General features: G+C 36.3%; 1 protein-coding gene across 1 annotated transcript in view; it reads left to right on the forward strand.

The window, feature by feature from the left end:
* Positions 1-3,233, forward strand: part of LOC109585820 (uncharacterized) — a gene marked incomplete at its 3' end in the record, with an annotated part of 8,021 nt that extends 4,788 nt beyond the window's left edge. The window contains exons 3-7 of the mRNA XM_020001964.1: positions 8-60; positions 326-538; positions 2,077-2,305; positions 2,812-3,146; positions 3,202-3,233. Coding sequence (XP_019857523.1) covers positions 8-60; positions 326-538; positions 2,077-2,305; positions 2,812-3,146; positions 3,202-3,233 — 862 coding nt within the window. The remainder of the gene's footprint in view (positions 1-7; positions 61-325; positions 539-2,076; positions 2,306-2,811; positions 3,147-3,201) is intronic.
* Between the last annotated feature and the right edge of the window lie 156 nt (positions 3,234-3,389).

The following is a 3,389-nucleotide window of genomic DNA, read 5'->3' on the forward strand; positions in this document are numbered from 1 at the left end:
TCATTAGACTGGTCTACTGGAGGCACACTGGGCCAGCTTATCTACTGAATAATACCAGCTGTAAGTACCATTAATAACTGATGATTGACTATTAATAACTGGTAGTTTACCATACTTACTGTAGCTGGTAAAGTTTTGGATGATGGGATTTTAGAAGTTGCTGTTTCTCAATTATGTCCATTCAAAATGGCTGGTTTATTTTGACAAAATTGCTTTCAAAATCCTAAATTCACTAAAAATATTCTCTTCAAAATTACCAACTACATGTACAAAATATATACAGTATATATTCTATTTATTAGTAGTAATATTTTCCCTCCTGTAGCCCCATGGCCTCGTATTACAATATACATCAACCCTCACTCTCAGACCAGGCAGTTAATAACTAGCCACACCCCTCCACTATCAATAGACCTATCACTGGTACCTAATAAACTATCATTCCAGGACGTACTGGTACAGTGTATCAAGTATAGGTCACTATCAATACTGGAGAGACTCAAGAAACTCTTTAATGACACACCATGGGAGAATAAAGGTACAGTTTCTACATGTACATGTATGTATATACATACATGTACATATTAAAACAAGCGTAACAGGATAAAAAATATTCCTATAATTGATTTCACCACCTTGCAAGTACAACTTGGTCATTATTAAGACTTATAGAGGCTCTCTCTACCTTCTAATGCTTCTAGAGAAGTCTTTAGACAGTATCTCTATGTTCTCTTGCTGTTAGAAAGCTCTTAGCTTTGTCCCATGTGTAAGCCGCCATTTTGTTTGCCGTGGCCACACCCACTCACGTAAAGGAGCGTGGGCAGGTGGTTGCTAAGGCTTGTTATTTCTCCAATACAACGTGTATAGAAGAAATGTAAGTGTGGACATACAAATAAATAAATAAATATATATATATATAGATAGCGCGACCGTGAAATCAATTATAAGAACGACCTGGGGGCGTAGCCCCCAGGTCGTTAAAAAGGCTAAGTAGCTATAGTCGGTTTCAGTTGAGAAGAAACCACCACCACCCCTTATAACTTTTTTGTCACTAATGCTAGTAAATTGAAATTTGGTGTAGCTGCATAACAGGTTCTTCCGAAAATCCTTACCAATTTTTGAGATTCTAGGTACTATGGAAGGTTCTAAACGGGTTCTTCCGCTTGAGATGAAAGGAGCCGCCATGACGAATTGTGTGCGTCACTCTGATGAATATCATTTGCATCTCATTACATTTAGTCAAAAAAATGTTTTTTTTTTATTTTAAAAATAAAACAAAACATATCAAGCTCTCTAGACCTACTAATATTCAACTAGGAGCTTTCTCTTGAGGATAATTCTTGCCATATCACTCCACAGCCTCCTCAATCTTAGTTGTTCTTCATTGTGCCAGTACACTCGTTGATTCAGCCGTATTCTGAGCTCTATACCAGCTAAAGACGGGCACCAAAAACAAGAAAAGGATAAATGGAGGTAGCAGCAACCACTGTAGAGGTACAATAGATAGTAAAGTAAGTTAAAAGAGAAGAAACGCTCGAAGAATGATAGAGCTTGCAGATCGCAGCCATGTTTGGGCGGGGCTACACGTGACGTTTTAATGACGAATATATTGATTTACTTCCATTTCTTCTCAACTGAAACCGACTATACCCTGTAGTTACATGTACAATGTACATGTTTTAGTACAAAGTGGACGATAATTTTTGCCTTAAAATGTGTTAGAGGCTTAGAATCACAAGTATCCTTACTAGCCTGACCTGTAATGTGTACATGTACATGTATACTGGTGTTGTTGTTGTTGTTGTTGTTGTTGTTGTTTTGTTAATTATTGTTTATTGTTCTACATGTATCAGTGTGGTATGTTAATCAAGTTTCATAAATAATAATAATAACAATAATATACATGTAAATAAATAAATAATAATAAAACTAGTCTCATTAAATTTTAAGCCTCCTACAATCCAGTACATGTACAGTGTATGGTTGAAACCAGTGGAACTAGTTTATTAGTAAACTGTCTTGAGGACATTATGTACATGTTACTCATTACTGCTCCTCTCCCTCTCCCTCCATTAGCTGTCCTTCACTCCAGCCCTCCCTGTCTCTCCCTCTCTCTCTCCTCCTCTCTGGTGGATCATCAGTTGATCCTCTCAGTTGATATTAGGATAGGACTGGTGGTGGCTAGTCTGGAGGGTGTGGTCAGGCATAATAACGAGCTCATTAATAAAACCCTCCAATCAATAGAGGAGGAGCTACTTCATGATCCTAACCAGCAGTCATTAATTAAACACCTGGAGACACTACTGTGAGTAGCTGGGGCATGTACCGTATTTCCTTAAATAGAAGCCCGGGCGTCTATTTCCTAAAATGGTATTTGGACCTCGAAAAAATATATAAAAAAAATTAGGCCCAGAGCAGGGTTCGAACCCGTGACCTCGAGCTTTTGACTTCTGGAACTTCAGGCAGTATCCACTAGACTACTGAGTCACTCCTAGGCCTGTGTTACGTATTTATAGTTAAATTGTATTGCTACCCCGGCGTTTATTCAAATGAGGCTTCTATTTAAGGATTTACGGTACATGTATTAAATAATGATCATAATGTACATGTACTATAGTAATTCATTAAAATGATGTACATGTAAATAGGAGAGAGTTTTTATTACATTTTCTGACATTTCTGATACATTTACTTTTGATCATTGAAGTATCTATTTATGTACAAAAGTACATGTACATGTACTTGTACAGAATATACATGTACATGTATTATTAATTATTATTAACTATTACATTATCATTCCTCCATTAGCTGTCAGTTACACTTGTTCCAGTTGACTTGTCTCTCTTCTTCGGTTGGTCTCTCTCACTCCTTCTCCCTCCCCCTCCTCTCCCCCCTCCCTGAGGTACCCTCCCCCGTCTTCATTAAACTGGACCACGTCACCTACCTACTGGTATCAGTCTCTATTGAAGGGGGCGTGGCAGTGGGCGGAGTCACAGAGTCCTATTACATGTTGAGGGTGTTCCCCTCTCCTTATCTTCCGCTGGTTTCTGATGAGCAGATCCCTCGGTCTTTCTTTAAGATTGAGTCGTTAATTAGAATAAGTACCAGTAGCGCCTTTGATCACATGACAGGAATCATATCAAGTGAGACACGCCCACTCAATTAATTAATAACAATTAATTTATTATTTATTTTTAGTGTTGCAAGGAACTTCAAAATTAAAGCGAAAGGTAAAGTACATGTTTATTTATTATTATTATTATTATTGTTATTATTGTTATTATTATTATTATTATTATTATTATTATTATTATTATTATTATTATTATTATTATTATTATTATTATTATTATTATTATTATTATTATTAATTATTATTGTTATTA

Source organism: Amphimedon queenslandica, unplaced genomic scaffold (genome assembly GCF_000090795.2).
Source record: "Amphimedon queenslandica unplaced genomic scaffold, v1.1 AMPQUscaffold_13003, whole genome shotgun sequence".
NCBI lineage: Eukaryota > Metazoa > Porifera > Demospongiae > Haplosclerida > Niphatidae > Amphimedon > Amphimedon queenslandica.